At 35.2% G+C, this 19233-nt stretch overlaps 1 protein-coding gene across 2 annotated transcripts in view; it reads right to left on the bottom strand.

The window, feature by feature from the left end:
- The window catches only part of FAM174A (family with sequence similarity 174 member A), a 63187-nt gene that overhangs the window by 9487 nt on the left and 34467 nt on the right, over positions 1–19233 (bottom strand). The window contains exon 2 of one of the 2 annotated variants that reach the window (XM_023730133.1): positions 14761–14895. In XM_023730133.1, the coding sequence (XP_023585901.1) occupies positions 14761–14895 (135 nt within the window). Of the gene's footprint in view, positions 1–14756; positions 14896–19233 lie in introns of those variants that run through there. The other variant, XM_004375049.2, reaches the window with a different exon arrangement.

Genomic DNA, 19233 nt, shown 5'->3' with positions numbered 1-19233 from the left:
CTTTATATGGAAAGGGAAGAAGCCCCGAATAAATAAAGCACTATTGAAGAAGAAGAATAAAGTTGGGAGGACTCACACTATCTGACCTCAGAACCTACTATACAGCTATGGTAGTCAAAACAGCCTGGTACTGGTACATGACAGATACATTGACCAATGGAACAGAATTGAGAACCCAGATGTAAATCTATCCACCTACGGTCATGTGATCTTTGACAAGTGCCCAAAGTCCGTCAAATGGGGAAAAGAAAGTCTTTTTAACAAATGGTGCTGGCAAAACTGGATATCCATCTGCAAAAAAATGGAGCAGGACCCATACCTCACGCCATATACAAAAACTAATTAAAAATGGATCAAAGACCTAAATATAAAGGCAAAAACTATAAAGTTCATAGAAGAAAAAATAGGACCAATGCTACAGGCCTTAATATATGGCATTAACAGGATACAAACGATAACCATCAACACACAAACCCCAGAAAATAACCTAGATATCTTGGATCTTCTAAAAATCAAACACCTATGCTCTTCAAAAGACTTCACCAAAAGACTAAAAAAAGAACCTACAGACTGGGAAAAAATTTTTGGACAGTACAAGTCAGACAAAGGTCTAATCTCCATATCCTAGAAGAAAATCCAACACCTCTAGAACAAAAAGACAAATAATCCTGTTAAAAAATGGGCAAAGGAAGTGAACAGACACTTCACCAAAGAAGACATCTGAGCGGCCAACAGACACATGAGGAAATGCTCGCGATCACTAGCCATTAGAGAAATGCAAATTAAAACTACAATGGGATACCATCTCACTCTAGCATTACTGGCATGAATCAAAAACACTGGAAATAGCAAATGTTGGAGGGGCTGCGGGGAGATCGGAACTCTTACGCACTGCTGGTGGGAATGCAAAATGATACAACCATTTTGGAAAATGATACAGCGCTTCCTTAGAAAACTAGAAATAGACATACCATACGATCCAGCAATCCCACTCGCAGGAATATATCCTAGAGAAATAAGAGTCGTCAATCGAATAGACATATGCACACCTATGTTCATGGCAGCATTGTTCACAATAGCAAAACGATGGAAACAACCTAGATGCCCATCAACAGATGAATGGACGAACTATGGTACACACACACAATGGAGTACTATGCAATGAGAAAGAACAATGATGAATCTGTGAAGCATCTCATAACATGGATGAAACTGGAGGACATTTATGCTGAGTGAAATAAGTCAATCACAGAAGGACAAATATTGTATGTGACCTGTATTGTAAAAACTCATGAAAAAGTTCACACACAAAATGTAACAATCTTTGTTGGTTACCAGGGATGGGAGAGGTGGGGGGGCAAGACTAAATAGGCAATAGATAAGTGGTATCTTGGGTGAAGGGTGAGACAGTACACAATACTGGGGAAACCAGCACAACTTGTACAAGGAAAGGTCATGGAAGCTCCATAGACACAACCAAACTCCTTGAGGGACTGAACTGCTGGGTGGAGGGCTGTGGGGACCATGGTCTAGGGGAACATCTATCTCAACTGGCATAACACAGTTTATAAAGACAATGTTCTACATTTTACCTTGGTGAATAGCGTCTGGGGTCTTAAAAGCCTCTGAGCAGCCATCTAAGATACTCCACTGGTCTCATCTCTTTGCGAGCAAGAGAGAATGAAGAGAAGAGGATACAAGGAAAAGATTAGTCCGAAGGACTAATGGACCACAGCTACCAAGGCCTCCACCAGACTGAGTCCGATACAGCTAGATGGTGCCTGGCTACCACCACTCACTGCTCCGACCAGGATCACAATAGAGGGTTCTGGACAGAGCTGGAGAAGGATGGAGAACAAAATTCTAACTCACAAAAAAAAAAACCAGATTTACCGGCCTGAAGGAGACTAGAAAAACCCCAAGATTATGGCCCCCAGACACCCTTTTAGCTCAGTGGTGAAGTCAATTCGAAGGTTCACCGTTTAGCCAGGGAGTGGACAGCCCCGTAAAACCAAATGGGACTAATGAGGCACAGCAGTCCAGGGACAAGGGCTAGAAGGCAGAAGGGGACAGGAAAACTGGTGATAGGGAACCCAAGGTTGAGTAAGGATAGTGTTGATGTGTTGTGAGGCTGTTAACCACTGTCATAGGGCAACATGTGTACTAACTGTTTAATGAGAAACTATCTTGTTGTGTAAACCTTCATCTAAAGTGAGAATAGCAGCACAACTGGAAGGGTGTAGTTGATGTCACTGAATTGTGCATGTAGAAATTTTTGAAATGGTGTATCTTTGGCTATCTACATTTTCCCCAAAAAAGAAAAAAGGTCCTCCAAGGTCGAGAAGGGAGAGGGTTGACATGTTGTGGGGTTGTTAACCAATGTCATAAAACAATATGTGTACTACTGTTTCATGAGAAACTATTTGTTCTGTAAACCTTCACCTGAAGTATAATTAAGAAAAAAAAAATTTTGAATAGAGTGATATGATATAAGCTGCCTAGTCAACATTCATTATTTTTGTTTGCTAATAAAAATCTTTAGTTTTGTTGGCAGTGGAGGTGAAATTCTGTTGGGAGGAACAGGCTGGTTCTGAGAAATTTTGCTTTCCTGATAAAAGAGACAGAATTGGTTGGCATGGGTTCTTACCTCCCACTTCCTTTTTGTTTGGACACAGATGTGATAGCTGCAACTGTATCAGCCATATGAACAGGACAAGATAAGCAAGAGGGAAAGTTCAAGAAAACTGCATATATGTAGACCATGCTATCAAAGAGTCACTGAATCAATGGCAACTACTGCACATTTCTGACAAGAGAAAAATAAACCTTTGAGTCTCTGTAATGCTGAATTTTCTATTTCTTGTAGTAAAACATCATCACAAAAAAAACAATCACCATGCTAATTTCTATAAGGCAAAGCAAGTATATAATATTAATAAATTATATACTTGGAAACTTCAGTTTTAGCATTTTCTAAGCTTCAGTAATACACTGTCTCTACACATTACACGATACAAAGAAAAAGGGAGGGGGGCATTATTTTAAAGACAGCTTGAAACCTAGCTCAGAAAAACTTCAAATGTAAAAATGGCTATAAATCCAAATCAAGTTTGAATGGAGAAATCGAGTATTGCTACGGTTTGTGCATTTAAATAAATCTGCAAATAGTAGATTATTGGGGAATTTGTTTCCAGGTTCTTTTAAAGAAGATACAATATCTTTGGAACTTGGACAATGCACACTATCTGAAAGAGTGCTAAAAAACCCATTGGCTTTGAGTCGATCTGACTCATAACTCTGGGAAAGGTTAATGATTTGATAATTTTGTTTAAGCCTTTCCTAGTCATAAATATGAGGTCCTGGTCCTGCAACCCCATTCATGTAAAGCAACTATGTGGTCAGTTTTGCTCATTGCTTTTCATGTCCATCCAACCCACTGCATACTGAGAGACCCTACGATCCAATCACTGCAGACTGTAGATTTTGAACCAATGCAACCATTTGATTAAATGAATCAACTGCTGTATAATCAGAAACTTGTGATGCATTTGTCCTATAAGAGTTTCATTTAATAGAACGTAAACCAGATCAATTAAACACTTTTATTCTCTGCTGTCCAACACAACAGCCACTAGCCACATGTGGCAACTTGAATTAAAATTTTAATTAGTTAAAACTGAATCAAATTTAAAAATTCAGTTTTTCAGTCTCACTAGCCACATTTTAAATGCTCAAGAGCCACATATGGCAAGTATCTATCAAATTAGACCATGAGGCTCTAGACTGTGTACCAATATGAGAAAACAGCATAACAAAGCAGAATTTTATGTTAGGTGCATTTGTTAAAATAATATACAAATGATTCATGTTCTTAACCAGTTAGCACATTGTGATGTCTAGCTACTAACAGAGAAAGGTATATTTTCTTCTAAGGTTCAATATCCAGAGAAAGTGAAACAAAAGACCAAGATGAATTCTCTCTTTTATTACCTGCTTAAGTAATGACTAACACTGCATACATACTCCTCTTAAGTGGATAAATAAAATATAGGCTCTCTGACTAATGTCATACCACTGGACACCATAAAACACAGTTATTTCTAAAATAAACATTAATACTTTGATACATTCCTATATTCTACTTACCTTGGCTAACCTTAGTGTTTATTCTAAAAATATGTTATGTCCAACACTGAAAGCAATGCTTTAGAATTAGAACTATTCTCAAAAAGATAACTGAGTAAGATCTGCTTAACGAAGGTTTCTAGTTGAGCACTTAACTCAAATGTGCTTTCTGATTCTGATATACTGGTTAATACCCAAAAAAATATCTTGTGGCATAATAACATTGAGCACAAAATGTAATGAACATATACAATACAATATTAAATTCAGTGAAGTGGAACAGAAATAGCCAAAAAGAGAATTTAGGGATTTTGAAATTACATACTAGGCAGAAATTATTAGAATACCCTTGAAGTGATAGAAGTACTAGCTTTTAGAAACTGCTAACAAGATTGTTAAAATGTCCTCTAGCATACATTAGTATAATGATAATAATAATAACTTTACAGTTCAGTAGAAATCAAACATAATAGGAAAAATGTATTGTTCCCATTTGTTGGTCTGTATTGTAAAACATTTTCAACTTGTATTTTTGAGACAGATTATGAGTATTTATCTCCAACATTTCTTTTGAGAAAAATAAAGGTAATTTTAAGTGTTAGTCAGCCTCTGATTCCTTATAAGCTTTTCTGTCAGAGATAGCTGAAACATTCTACATAATAAAGAATTTAGATTTTTCAGTTTTATAAATCCTTTGTATAAAATGACTCAGTAAGTAAACAAACAAAAAAATCTCTAATATACAAAATTAGGATATCAACAGCACATTCTAGAGAACTTTTATTATATTAACCAAGTTACTCATTTTTTCCCATATACGGTGAAAGCCGTAAGAGCCGGAACTCGATGGGACTGCCTTGTTTTTCCGGGTCTCTCAAGTTTTCTGCCTTTGACAGGATGCAGTCACCACTTTTCTATCACTTGTTTTATCGGAAAATATTTGAGTTTTCCTTCTCTAACATGTTCCTGCCTTACACAGTGTCATGGATTGAATTGTGTCCTCCAAAAATATGTGTCAAACTGGCTAGGCCATGATTCCCAGTATTGTGTGGTTATTCTCCATTTTGTGATCTGATGTGATTATCCTATGTGTTATAAATCCTAGCCTCTATGCCTGTGGTGGGTTATGATCCTATTTGGGAGTGAGGTGTCCATTATGTTAATGAGGCAGGACATAATCTACAGGATTACGTTGTATCTTGAGTTAATCTCTTTTGAAATATAAAAGAGAGAAGGGAGCAGAGAGGAGAGGGATCATTACCGCCAAGCAAGAAGAGTCAGGAGTGGAGCATGTCCTTTGGACCTGGGGTTCCTTTGCTAAGAAGATCCTTGTCATAGGGGAAGACTGATGACAAGGAACTTCTCCCAGAGCCAACAAGAGAGAGAAAGGCTTCCCCTGGAGCTGATGCCCTGAATTCAGACTTCCAGCTTCCTAAACTGTGAGAGAATAAACTTCTATTTGTTAAAGATATCCACTTGTGGTATTTGTTACAGCAGCACTAGGTAACTAAGACGCACAGGTTCTGACTTCCGCAGGTTTTACTGTACATGTAAATTTTTCTCTATTTGATTGTATTAATCTCAATGCTTAAAGTACTAGATACAGTGATAATGGTGGTTAACTCCTCAATATTCACAACACCCTAAATGGTCATTCTAAGCTAATTGTGGTAGTTTTATTTTTCCTCCCAGGATTTGGTTTAGGAGTGATCACATGACCAAGAAGAAGAAGAAAAACAAAAAACAAAAAACCCACAAACAAACAACAACTATCTGTTGGAGGACTTTTAGGGAAACTATTCTCATTCCTAAGAAATAAAAAAGAAGAGCTAGTCCCTAAATTCTACTGAAAGTTACCTTTCTGGATGTGATTATAGGAACTATTCGCGCCATGTTAGGAGCATAAGAACAAAGCCAACATAAGAAGATGGGCACAACCAAGGAAATCACAGAGAAGTCAGAGCCCCGAGGTACTGTCCCTGCAGTCTGTCTTACCTGTGACATCCTGTTATAGGAAATAATAAATTTCCTTATTAGTAGTTTCACACGGTTCATTTTAATATAAAGAAACAGTAGAAATAATTATTCCAAATCTTTAACATTCTGGTGTGTTAAAAGTCATGTTGAAAAAACACCCGTCTAAGAAAGAACAAACTACAAAAAGATAGTTTTGTACTGTGATAAAGTTGTAAGCAAGGAAATTATTTACCTCTCTGGAAATGACTTGCTTCCTGTAATTTTTGTGGATAGAATTAGGAATTAGAGAGGAACTAATTTTAGAAAACACTTAAACAATGAAGACAGCATCAATAAGAGATGTTCCAACAAAAATAATTACTAGTGGTCTTAATGTAGCCTAATATGATTTTGCATTATAGTTGGATGTATCAGAATATTCCAATTCCTCATTTTCTGTTGTTGTTATTTTTCTTCCTCATTTGAAAAACTGTAAGTAACAGAAGGTGGTAGCATAGAAGTCAGGATGAACAGAATTTAGAACCATTCATTTTATAGGTATAAAAGCAAATAAATATCAGACAAATTGAATGAGACTGTAGCAGGAAGAGAAGCACAAGTTAAACTTTGAATCTCAATTTTTCTATCTGTCTTGATGTCACGGCATATGCAAACAGCCTAGCACAATGCTTGACACATCCTGCACAATGTATGTATTTACTAAAAAGTGGCTATTACAATCACTCCTATTATAGTTCTGTTATCCCACTCTACCCAGGCCAAAAAAAATGCTTCCTTTCTATGAAAACCTGCAACATTTACTTAGAAATCCTTTCCTATCCAGGTGTTTAGTTATTTGTATAGTATATCCTCTACTAGAATGTAAAACCAAAAAAAACCCCACTGCCATCAAGTTGATTCCGACTTATAGTGATCCCACAGGGTTTCCAAGGCTGTAAATCTCTACTGAAGCAGACTGCCACATCTTTCTCCTGCAGAGCCACTGGTGGTTTTGAACCACCAACCTTTGGTTAGCAGTTATCGCTTTAACCACTGCGCCACCAGGGCTCCTTTACAAGAATATAGGTTGTTAATTTTTATACATTATAAGAGTCAAATTTGGGTGCATAAATATAAAAAGTGAGAAATAAATAGTGACAGAAGTAGAACCAATTACTTTATTACATTAAAAAAATCAAGATAACTACAATGTGACTTAAAAAAATAATTTCAAATAATATATTTACTTCAAGAGCAAAAGCTGGACCAAGTTATTGGTTAAATTACAATATTACAATTTTGGACATCTGTGGAACTGGAATCGTGTTCCTTTATCACTCAGAATCCAACTCAACAGTATATAGTCACATATATCTTGTTCACTTAACAACAACAAAAATTATTGGTTTTATGGTTGACTGTCTTCACTATATATTTTGGATATTTTCATAGAGTTCTGAACTGGTTCAAATGTTGCTTTATTAACAAATGCTGCTTTATTAGCAAAAGGCACGTTCCATTAAAGAAAAGTTTTACCTTAAATGGACTTTAGCTACTATCTTTAATTAAACAGATTAGTACATCTTCCTTAAGTAGATGTACTACTAAAATGTGTCTTTCTCATTAAATTATTTTGGGGGTTGGGCAGGTTGACAATAATACAAAAAGATACTTCTATAAAACTTTCAGTAGTTATAAGAAAAATTTTATCAGGAACAAACATCAGAGTCGGCAAAGGAATGATACAAATCCCAAACTACAACAGTTTTACGTTTCTTAATATTCTTTGATATCTGATATTCTGTCTTGGAAGAACTACAGCCAGAATGGTCCTTCAAGGCAAGGATGGCGAGACTTTGTCTCACATACTTTGGATGTGTTATCAGAAGGGACCAGTCCCTGGAGAAGGACATGCTTGGTAAAGTAAAGGGTCAGTGAAAAAGAGGCAGACCTTCAACAAGATGGAGGAACACAGTGGCTGCAACAATGGGCTCAAGCATAACAATGATTTTGAGGATGGTGCAGGACCAGGCAGTGTTTCATTCTGTTGTACATGGGGTCGCTATGAGTCAGAACTAACTCGATGGCACCTAACAACAACAACAATATTCTTTGAAAAGCCAAACCCCCCATTGCTGTCGAGTTGATTCTGACTCACAGCGACCCTACAGAACAGAGTAGAACTGCTCCATAGAGTTTCTAAGACTGTAATCTTTACAGAAGCAGACTGTCACATCTTTCTCCCATGAAGTGGCAGGTGGGTTTGAGCCATCAATCTTTAGGTTAGCAGCTAAGCACTCCAACCACTGTACTACCAAGGCTCCTTCTATTCTTTGAAAGCAGGCTTTAATTTGCTTTGGTTAACAAAATACGTGCCTAATATAATCAATACTGCAACATATAATACATACAACCATAGTCACCAGAGGCACTAGCGTAAAATGGTTGTAAAACCTACCCCATCCATTCAGGATATTTGCAGTAATCTTGGCAATTGATGGTAGAGTTATTCATAACAAACAACAACAACAACCATCTTACATGCCACAATTCTCAACCCTTCCACTACTACTCTGTGGCTTTCAAAATGATTAATGAGGCTATTAGTGTCTTGGTTTTAAGGGTCAATGGGATCCAAAGAGCAGTAATAAGCATTAGAGTGGAAAAGACAAACATGCAGAAAGGTGAAAATTAAAAGAAAGCAATCCAGGAAACAGTGACAGGAAATACTGCTTCTGAGTATTTGTAGTATGTCAAACACAACTGAAGATATAGCTTTTATTAATAAGTAGAATTTTTTGAGCAACCCTAATATTTTTTTAAGTATGTAATATATATCAAGTAGATATATATTCTAAGTATTTATCAGATCAAAAGGAACAGCATTTATGTGAACATTATTCACATAATTCACCACTTTGCAAATAGTTTTTGGAAGATAAGTGCACAAAGATAATTGGAATCTCAGAATCATATAATCTATGGGTTCTAACAAATTTTAGAAGACATCTCACACAAATCGCTAGCTATGTTCAATATACAATTGGTTAAATTCCAATATTTTCACTACAGTGTCAAGAACATGAACATGATTATTGTGTTACCGTATTTCAAAATATTAGGCATTGTTTTCAAAAGATTTTCTAAAAACCATTATGTTATGAACAAATTTCTTGAAAAATACAATTTATCAGTATTGACACAGGAGACACAGAAAATCTGAATAACCCTGTATTTATTAAAAAAAATTGAATTTATTAAAAAGAGTTTTCCAGGCCCTGATTGTTTCACTGGTAAATTCTATCAAATATTCAAGGAAGAAATAACACCAATGTTACACAAACTTTTTAAAGCAAAACAATCACTGGCTAAGATGTCTTGAGAAAACATCAAAACCCTAATATCAAAATCTGACAAAGATACCACAAATATGACACATATATCATGAATATAGATGAAAAAGTTCTTAAGAAAACATCAGCAAATTAGCAAACAGAATCCAACAATATATAAAAAGGATATCATGAAAAAGTGGGGCTTATCTCAGGAATGTAACATTGGTTTAACATTCAAAAATCAATACAATTCACCATATTAAGAGACTACAGGAAAAAAAAAAGATCATTTCAAAACACGCATAAATAGAATTTGACAAAATTCAACACCATTCATGATAAAAGGTCGGCAATCTAGGCATAGTTGAAAACTTATTCATACTAATAAAGGGAGTCTACAAAAAATTGACAGTTAATATACTTAATTGTGAAAGATGAAATCATTTTCCCCTGAAACTGAAAACAAGTCAGGGATGCCCACTTTCAGCACTTTTATTAAACATTGTTCAGAAGGTCACAGCCATTGCAATAAAGTAAAAAAAAGAAAAGAAGACATAAAGACAGGACAGAAAGGAGTAAAACTGTCCCTATTTGTAGATGATAGGATTATTTACTTAGAAAATCTCAGGGAATCCAAAAAGATATAACAAATCCACAAAGAAATAGAAAATGATTTAAGCAAGGTCACATGATAAAAGGCTAATATAAAAGCAATTATATTTCTATATATCAGTAGTGAACTACTGGAAAAACGATACAATAAAAATGAAAAACAAACAACAAAAAGAAACCCCAAATCATAAATCCAAAACCATAACTAAACCCACTGCAGTCGACTCGATACCAATTTATAAAATCATAAATACCTCGGACTAAATCAAACAAAGAACAGCGAAGACCCCATCATGAAAACTGCTAAACATTGTTGATAGAAATTAAAGACCAAAAGGAATGGCAAGACACAAGTTACATGGATTGGAAGACTCAATATTGTTAAAATGGCAAATTTCCTCTAATTGATCCATAGATTCAATGCAATCTTAATCAAAATTCCACCATGTTTTTTCTGTAGAAATTGACAGACTTATTTTAAATTATATGTATAAATGCAAAGGACTAATACAGTAAAAGACACTGTAAAAAAAGAAAAACAAAGCTGAATGGTTTACGCTACCTGATAAAAAGACTATAAAGAGCTTTAAATTATATGTATAAATGCAAAGGACTAGTACAGTAAAAGACACTGTAAAAAAAGAAAAACAAAGCTGAATGGTTTACGCTACCTGATAAAAAGACTATAAAGAGCTACAGCAATCAAAACAACTTCAAACATAATATGTATATAAAGATAATATATAGATCAATGTAATGGAATAAAAAGTCCATAAAACAGATTGCCACATATATAGTCAAGTGATTTAACAAAGATGCCAAAGCAATTCAATGGGGAAAAGAAAATCTTCTCAACAAATGGTGTTGTGTCAACCAGACATCCATACAGAAAAAAAATGACATAGACTTTTATATCACACCAAGCACAAATAATAACTCAAAATGGATTACAGACCTCAAAAAAATCTAAAAGTATAAAATACAAGAGAAAAATCTTTGCAATTTTGAGGTCGTATAAAAGGTGCAAATGATAAAAGATATTGGAACATTTAAAAAAAATGCAGAAGCTCCAAAAATATATACTGGATTTTTTGTCCTGATCAAAAGGAGGAAAATGCAGAACAGAATTTACAATTATCATGGAATCCAGCCTTTCTGGAGCCATGAAGGCTGGATGAACCCGTGAAACTACTGCCCTGAGATAATCTTGAAAACTTAAACCAAAAATATCACCTGAAGTCTTCTTGTAAACAAACAACAGTTTAGCTTAAGTAGTAAATAATGTCTGTCTTGAGCATTACGCTCTTTTAAGAAATGTCTACATGAGATCAAAGTGACGACGACAACTCAAAAGATTAGATAGAAACCTTAGGGGGAAGTGAGTTTATGTTAATGGGGAAGGAACAACTCAGAAAAAGAGGGTGAGAATGGTTGCACAACTTGAAGAATTTAATCAATGTCACCGAACTTTAACATGTAGAAACTGTTGAACTGATGTATGTTTTGCTGAGTATATTCTCAACAACAATAACAAAAAGATATTGAATGTCAGACCTGCTCAAGGAAGACCTGCTCATCTACCCTTGGAGGGGTTCAGAAGATACCTTTCACACCATGACTGTGAGAAATAAATTTCTAAGGGGAGTTCTAGCATCCTTGAGGAGTTCTCTAGTTGCTCATCTCTATATAGGTCAGAATTTAGAGTGGGAACTATTACCATTGAATTGGGATCCCCATATAGAATGGGAATAATAGGATTCAGGGGTGGTAGGGGCAAAGTGGCAGCACTTAATCATCAAGACAAATGTTATCACTATTCACCTTGTTTCACAAGCAAAATATTATGGGGATTATCTGCAATGATTTTTCCCTCTCACTCATCAATGACAATTTAATCCATTCAATGCACTGAATTTCTGCTAAGAGGGGATAAAAAAAAAAAAAGATGAATGTTTCATGGTTCTCAAAGAGCTCACATTCTAGCAGTAAAGCTTCATATGTATAAGTAACTCTATTACAGTGTAAGTTTCACAAAAGATGAAATTATACTATGAGAATAAAGAGGGAACGATACTTTTCTGAAAGTTAAAATAAGCATAATGAAAAACTTTAGAGAAATGGTATTATTTGAATTAAGCCATTAAAAAAGAAAAGAGAGAGAAAATAAGTGGTGGAAAGGTCTTTCCAGAAATAACGTAAGCCAATGGTACAGTGGAAAAGGTATTCCTTCTCTTATGCAAGGCTTAATCCCAACCACTTCCTCACCTCTAAGCCATTATACATTTTCAGCTACTTCTCTAGAAATGCTTTCAACCAAGGTCACCAATAAATAACACTCTATTATATCCAATAGAAGAAGCCCTGGTGATGCAACGGTTAACCGCTTGGCTGCTAACAGGAAGGTTAGTGGTTTAAACTCACCAACCGCTCTGTGGAAGAAAAGACCTGGTGACCTGCTCCTGTAAAGATTAGAGTTTAGGAAACCCTATGGGGCAGTTCTACCATGTCCTACAGAGTCACTAAGTCAGAATCAACTCGATGGCACACAACAACATATCCAGTGGATACTTTCTTTAGATCCTGTAGAGGAATTTGGGACTAGTTGATTATATTTTTCCTAGGTTTCAAGAAGTACATATTCATCTGAATCTTATTCCTCTTTCTCTGGTGGTTCTTTCTCACTTCTCTTTGTTCTTATTTTCCCCACTAGGGCTTTGATATTATCCCTCTATAAACATTCTTTCTACTGCTATCATCCATTCTCTTAGCTTCTACCATTAAATGGCTATTCTGGGAAATCCTTCATCAAATTCCTCTTTCAGGGCTTAAAAAAGCTCTATAATATATTCTCCACGTAAGTATTGATTTTTTTTAGCCTTTATTGGGAGCCCGGGTGGCACAGTAGTTAAGAGCTTCGCTGCCAACCAAAAAGTTGGAAATACAAATCCACCAGCCACTCCCTGGAAACTCTATGGGGTAGTTCTACTCTGTCCTATACGGTCGCTATGAGTTGGAATTGACTTGATGGCAATGGGTTTGTTTGTTTGTTTTAATTGGGAGAAACAAATAGCATTAACCACGATTATTATGTGTTATTAAAGTGAGTCACAACACGATATATATGTACCTTTGTCACAGATAAATTCCAAATGTTGAATAAATTGATGACATAATGTGTATTTAATCTCTAATACCAACATTAAGACTAGAGAGGGACCTGACCATTGTATCAATCACAAATGAAGTAATGTAGTTTGGACTGTGTACCTCATCACAGAAAATAATATCTAAGCTACAGATTGTACTAGAAAGATAAACACATCTCTACCTACACCTCTTTGAAATTGCTGACCAGTAGTAGAAATGAAATGTGTCCATCTTCACCAAAATGAAAGACAGAAATAGGGATCTATATCTGCTTAGACTTTGGAAAAAAAATTACAACAGATGTCTACAATCAGTGAGGGTGTTATTTAAATAATGTTTAATATTGTTTGGAGGAAAGAATAAAATGATAATTAAAAAAAAAAGAAAACTAACTAGTCTTTGTTTCCTGATGCTATCTTATTGCTCATTTAAAAAGAGCCACAGGTAGGTCTAGCCTAGAGAAGAGTGTTATCCCTGATTTTAGCAAGGTCAAAAGACAATAACGGTGAGTCCTAGATTTGTATCTCTAGCCAAGACTCCTTTGTTCTGTATTGTTGGCTACTGTATACATATGCGATGTTAACTACCTGAGGGTGGGCATTTTGCCCATTTTTGCTCACTACTCTATCCCCAAAGCATGGGAGAGTGTTTGGGGCACACAGCAGGCAGTAATTCTTGTTTTTAATAACTAATTAATCCAATTTGCTATGTCCAATTTGTTTTCACTAGACAGAGTTCATAATGAGCACACAGAGCTGTTCTGTTCATGTTTGAATATCTAGCTTATAATACTATTCTAACTGTATAACTGTCATTTCATGAACACATTTTTATTACACGAATGAATTACCAGCAACTGTGAAGTCCTTTATATACATGAGATTTAATAACACAATTTTCATTGAGTCTTTTTCTTCCTTAGTTCCAAGATTTCCATACTCTTTTTATTTACACCTGTGTTCCGACTGTTTTCCTTCACCCAAGTAATCTCCCTCTATTCCAACATTTCTTGTCCTATTGAATGGAGTCCTTATCCTGTTTGTATTGAAACTAATTCTATATCCATCTAATTTCACTTATTCAAACCTCTTAGGAAAGGTGCTAACATTCAGTGACAACAGATCTGAGCTTAGACATTATAGTTACACTTTCAGACTTTTTACCATTGTCCCTACAATTCTGCCAGGAAGCACTGTTTACAAATAGAATAACCAAAACTAAAAACTAGAATATCTTCAGAATACAAAAAGAAAAGCAAGTTTATTAAATATTTCACACACAAACACTAAACATTTCACACACACATATACAGTTCTTACGTATCACCAGTATACACTAGCTAAAAGGACAAAGTTCTGCAAGAAGACATACAATAAATACTTCTTTTGGGGATGGTATTCTATTTATGACTATTTTAGCAAAACAATGTGAACATAAGCCATTGGCTAGTAACAGAAAGAGCCTCATTAAACAGAACTGATTGTTAGAATAAAATTTGTTAAGTAAAATTCTACTGTCTCTCTTCAATTTACCTGTCAAGGACTTAGACATCCTAATTCACTGAATTAAATGGCTGAATACTTACCTTCGAGGATGGTTGGCATCAAACAATGTGTTATCATCATCCTCATCATCTTGTTCTAAAGGTGTCAATTCCATGTTTTCTATGTTAGTATCCAAAACTCCGTATCTCCTTGTCTTTCGATTTCTTCTTCTCATCCTATTAGAACAATTTAAAACATAAAAATAATTTAATATAGATGATCTTTATTTTACATTTACCTGTAAATTAAAAAAAAAAAATTAGTCTATTCCTCTATCTTTGACATAAGAGGAACCCAATACCAAAGCTGTATCTCAGGAATACAATCTATGTACTGTTTAGGATTACTTGTAATTCATGAAACAAAAGCCACTCCTACATGTTTGTATGTCATCACTGTTTCTTCTGTCTGATACACTCTCTTCTCCCTCTGTCAACCCATGGTGATGACAGATAATCCTTTAAGTCTTAGTTCAGGTAACACATCTTTACAGAAGCTTTCTATCCTTGCCATTTTCCCACCTCCTCCATGGCTTCTCACTGAGATGTAAGGTTAGGGACTCTCTGCCTCAGTAAGAAATGCATTTATATACATACTCAAACTCTAGATCAGCAGTTCACACCTCTGGCTGCACATCTGAATTACCTGCGGTAGTTTGAAGTCTCAAGCTCAGGCTACACCCCCACACCAACAAAATTACAATGCATAGGAATATACACTAGGCATCAATATTGTCTTAAAGTTTTACAAGTGATTCCAATACGCTACAAACCACTACCCTAGATCAGTGATTCTAGAAGTATGCTACCCTGGATCAGCAAAATCAGCATCACTGAGGAATTTATTAGAAATGCAAATCCTTGAGACCCATCCCAGACTTAATGAATAAGAAGTTTTGAAGGTGGGGCCCAACAATTTGTTTTTAACAAGTGGTTCTTGTGATCATTTGGTACATGCTAAAGTTTGAGAACCACTGCCTTAGAGGAATGAAATGTTTTTAAACTACTAACCATTAATTGTTGTCAGCTGTATACATGAAAGGGTCTCATGACTTGGAGCCTTACTGTTTCTCTCACAAATAACCTGCTCTTTTCCTTCCAACCATTTATTTCAATTTTAATTTATATATACATGCATTCAGTAAATATTTATTTTACTATGCATCAGGCCCTGTGCTAGCTTCTGAGTGTAAAGTACTTCATCTCGGTGATCAAAATCTACAAATTGTTAACCCTGGATAAAAACCAAGAAAATTTCCACCCATCACTTGCTACTATCTATCTATATATCCAAAGGTGATGGAACAGGTAACAGGTTTAATTACAGTATTTAAAGATACAAATATAACCGAAAAAATAGTCAATATTACAATTTTAACCATCAAAAAAAGAGAAAAGTAGATTGGTGCCAGTATAAAGTACAAGCTAGAGTATGTTTTTATAATGAGAACTTTTTAATGTTTAAGCTGTTAAATTAAAAAGTACACACACACATACAAACACATGCACCCCATGCTAGAGGGCTAAGCTTTTTCTGTAAAGGATGAGACAGTAAATACCATAGGCTCTCTGGACCACATATCGTCTCTGTCCCATATTCTTCTTTTGTTTTTTTAATGGCTCTTTTAAAATATTAAAAACCATTCTTAGCTCATATTAAGAAAACAAAACAAAAAAAAAAAAAAAACCTTTGCTGTCAAGTCAGTTCCAACTCACAGCAACCCTACAGGACAGAGCAGAACCACCCCACAGGGTTTCCAAGGAGTGGCTGGTGGATTCGAACTGCCAACCTTTTGGTTAGCAGCCGAGTTTTTAACCACTGTGTCACCAGGGCTCTCTCAGCTCAGAGGCCTTAGAAAAACTGGTCAGTGGATGGGATATGGCCCATAGGCCACAGTTTGCCAACTCCTGATTTAGCCTTATGAAAGAAAGCAACAGAATAGGAAATGGATAAAAGCAGTACCTCTGAAAAGTGGGAATGGAAAGGGATATAGGGCAGTTAGTTCACTGTAGGTCCTTTAGAACCACATGATTTAATGATATTTGCATGTATTACTTTGATTTGAAAAAGAAAATAGAGTAAAACCACTTGGCAAAAAAAGTTAAGGATATTGATTATAATGTCCCCTCTTGCCTTCTGCTAGTCTATTGACCAATTTTCTAAACCATATGACTTCCCAAACTTTCTGGCATTTGCAGTCTACAAAAAAGAAATTAATGCCATGTGAAGATATTTTTGGAGATAATCTAGATTCTCCGAAGTCATATATACATACTGAATAGTGAATATGTTAACTTGTGGTCATTGCCAGTAACAGGATATCTTGGCAAGTCTTAAAATAGGGAATGACATGAACATAGAACTTAAGGACTTTTGAGATTTGTCTCAGCTGACATTCTTCTCCACTCCAGAGGTCTCCATCATAATTTGAATAAAGTCCCAGTCTTTCAATGAGTGGCTAAACCAATCTGCCTAAAAACACTATTTTCCCTATCTGTATATAGTGTAAGCCATTTGACTGCATGGGTTTGGGCACTTTTTATTATTTATTGTAGCTCATGTTGTCCTTTAGTTTTAATCATGTATATAAGTACTATCTTCCAAACATGAATCCAACTTCTTTAAAAACAAGAATGTATTTCACATACATATAGCACATTGCTAGGCACCAAATGAATTAGTGATATATTTCAATTTAAATGAATTTATTACTTTGGTAGAAGTTAACTAATTCATACACCAAAACTCGTTGCCATCGACTCGATTCCGACTCACAGCGACCCTACAGGACAGAATAGAATTGCCCGAGAGCGTTTCCAAGGAGCAGCTGGTAGATTCGAACCTCTGACCTTTATGATTAGCAGCCATAGCTCTTAACCACTGAGCTACCAGGGCTCCAGGATTTATACAAGAATGAATCAAATTAAAAAAAATAAAACAAAACTGTATATTGTTAAGAAGATTAATGGGCTTTATTGCTAACCTAAAGGTTGCAAGTTCAGACCCACCCAGTGGTACTACAAAAGAAAAGGGCTGGGAATCTGCTTCTGACAAGACTGCATCCAAGAAAACCTTATGAAGCAGTTTTACTCTATAACACATGGGGTAGCCATGAGTCAGAACTGACTCAATGGCAACTAACAACAACAACAATTGTTAAAGAGAACAAACTTGAAATGTTACCTCTCCAAAAATGTCTTTCCTCAGTATAAAGTGATGGGTATATGGTTATGACAGCTAAAGGGCATAAAAACATCAAATAATAAAACATATATATTACCATATGTAGTGATTGCTCTCAGGGAAGACCAAAAACACTTATAAATTTTTAAAATTATCGTGCTAATGCAATGAACTGTCTACTTAAAATACAAACAATCACTAAGTGTAAAATACAATACACATAAAAATATTCTAAAATTTTAAGTAAAAAGGCTACTCCTATCTTTTAATATGCTGTGTACATTATTTTTAAACAAGAGAAAAATTCATGCATTAACAGCCATGGTGCTTTTCTTACAAATGAATGTTTTCATTAAGCTCATCATAACCCAACATTATCTATATGTGTGTTGATAATTACACTCATATAATTACATATATACACACACACATATACACACGCACACACACGCACACTTTTCTACTAGACACATACATAGTAATTGTATATTGCAATCAGAAAACAAACTTGTGTTGGCTCCTAATGAACATAAAAATAAGGACTTTATATATAAATGGGTAGAGAGGGAAGTATGAAAGCCTGAGAGTGTAAAAGGAGAAATTTATATGGTTTATTATTTTGAATTAAATTCACTCATCATATGGCAGGCATGAATAAGTGACCCTGATCAGATCCCTTCTGGGTATTCTAATCTTATTATTATTCAAACAGTTGTCTTAATAAAGATGCATATTCTTTATCCATTCTATTCAGGTTGGTAAGAACAATTTCTGTTTAGATAACATGTATAAGCTGCAGTATAAAAATAAAACTAAATTACTAAAGTAAGCTCAATAAAATTTTATGTAAAAATGTACAATGCCACATAAAATACATACAACAGAATAAAAGTCTGTTTCATTTTACTACTCTTTGAAAGTAAGGAAACCGATCAATGTAACTTGCTGTACTTATCTGATTCATATCTCTTTTTCCTCGTTTTCTTTTAACTGAATATTTATGGGGTATATATTAAGAATGGAATCATATAAGTAATATTATTCCTTAATTTGTCCTACAGCACATTCAAAACTACACTGGGGAATATATTATTTACTATAACGTGTATGCACACATGTGCGTGTTGGCGCAAAATATTTAATCCCTCGACTACTAGCCGAAAAACTGGTGGTTCAAACCCACCCAGAGACACCTTCAAAGACAGGCCTGGCAATCTGCTTCCAAAAGGTAATAGCCCACAGCTTATAAAGACAATGCTCTACATTCTACCTTGGTGAGTAGTGTCTGGGGTCTTAAAAGCCTGTGAGTGGCCATCTAAGATACTCCACTG

Source organism: Trichechus manatus, unplaced genomic scaffold (genome assembly GCF_000243295.1).
Source record: "Trichechus manatus latirostris isolate Lorelei unplaced genomic scaffold, TriManLat1.0 scaffold00032, whole genome shotgun sequence".
Lineage (NCBI taxonomy): Eukaryota > Metazoa > Chordata > Mammalia > Sirenia > Trichechidae > Trichechus > Trichechus manatus.
The sequence above is the reverse complement of the archived record's forward strand: the minus strand, read 5'-3'. Positions and strand labels throughout refer to the sequence as shown.